We start from the raw sequence: 1,060 nt of genomic DNA, 5'->3' as shown, positions 1-1,060 counted from the left end.
CTACGCTTTTTACAGCGATATTATCCATGCAAGATCTTTCTTCATTTTGTTTAGCGGGAGTAGATAATTGAATCTCACTACGTTTTATAGCTTCTCGTCGTTTCATCAAATCATTCCATGGATCTTCTAACATAGATGGGTGCACAAAAGCCGATATGTCGTTTACCTTATTGGTAAAAGATGGTCTCTGAAATGAAAACACTTGTTAGTATTCATTTTATTTTATTGTACTTCTTTGATACATTGTTTCGTGGTCTGTTATTGCCACCTCCACGCCACTGCCATTCAGCTGTATCAATGCTACGTGGTGTGTGTTGTTGCCGTTGGCCTGCATATCCACCAGCACTGTGGCGGTTGTTTGTCCATCCTACAGAAAATCGATTTTGTTGATTTTCGCGTCCGTTTTGTCTATTTTGATAAAAGTTTCCCCCACCCTTTGTGTTAAGGCTGTTGTACTGGGCCCGCGCTGGTGTTGAACACTTTCCTGGTCCGCCGACTTCAAGTGATATGTAATCCTCTGACTGAGATGGATATTGCTGTATCGGTTTGGCATAGGGTGATGTATAACTTCGCGACATATTATTTTTTCCCCGATGCTAATATATAAAAATTTAATTGACGAACCTCCTTGAGAAAAATTAGCAAACGCGAACAAAGTAAAATGAAAGAATGAACTAACAACAAGCCCATGATTCAATAATACAAGGTTCGATAAACTGACAGTTGTCTCTCNCAACAAGCATGATAAAAATATAGTAAGGTAGAACCGCTGAGAGTCACTTTTAAGATTCTTGACGTTTCCAAACAATTTAATTTTTAAATTTACTCACAAACTCACACACACATTTTCATTTTCAATCTCAAGCAACAACAATTTCGAACAATTTCAATTTTTTATTTTCACTTTTATATGATTTTAAAATGTTGGCAAACTTCAAAAAAAAAATCATGGCCGACAAATTGAGAGAACGGTTATACCTTGCTATGTTTTTATCATGGCAACAAGCCATTCTCAAAATATTGAAAGAAAAGATACGTCAATTATTGTGAACGGCTCACG

General features: G+C 36.7%; 1 protein-coding gene across 1 annotated transcript; it reads right to left on the bottom strand.

The window, feature by feature from the left end:
* Positions 1-6: 6 nt before the first annotated feature.
* Positions 7-681, bottom strand: LOC108381957 (uncharacterized; the record flags this gene model as incomplete). The annotated part of the gene is made up of 2 exons (XM_017638352.1): positions 243-681; positions 7-187 (listed from the first exon to the last, which is right to left on the bottom strand). Coding segments are annotated over exons 1-2 (517 nt in total), but the record flags the coding sequence as incomplete, so codon positions are not given.
* Positions 682-1,060: the final 379 nt, after the last annotated feature.

The sequence above is a fragment of the Rhagoletis zephyria genome, unplaced genomic scaffold (assembly GCF_001687245.7).
Source record: "Rhagoletis zephyria isolate East Lansing unplaced genomic scaffold, Rhagoletis_zephyria_1.1 Rzeph_scaffold_24548, whole genome shotgun sequence".
In the NCBI taxonomy this organism is placed as follows: Eukaryota; Metazoa; Arthropoda; class Insecta; order Diptera; family Tephritidae; genus Rhagoletis; species Rhagoletis zephyria.
This window is presented reverse-complemented; position numbering and strand designations above follow the sequence as displayed.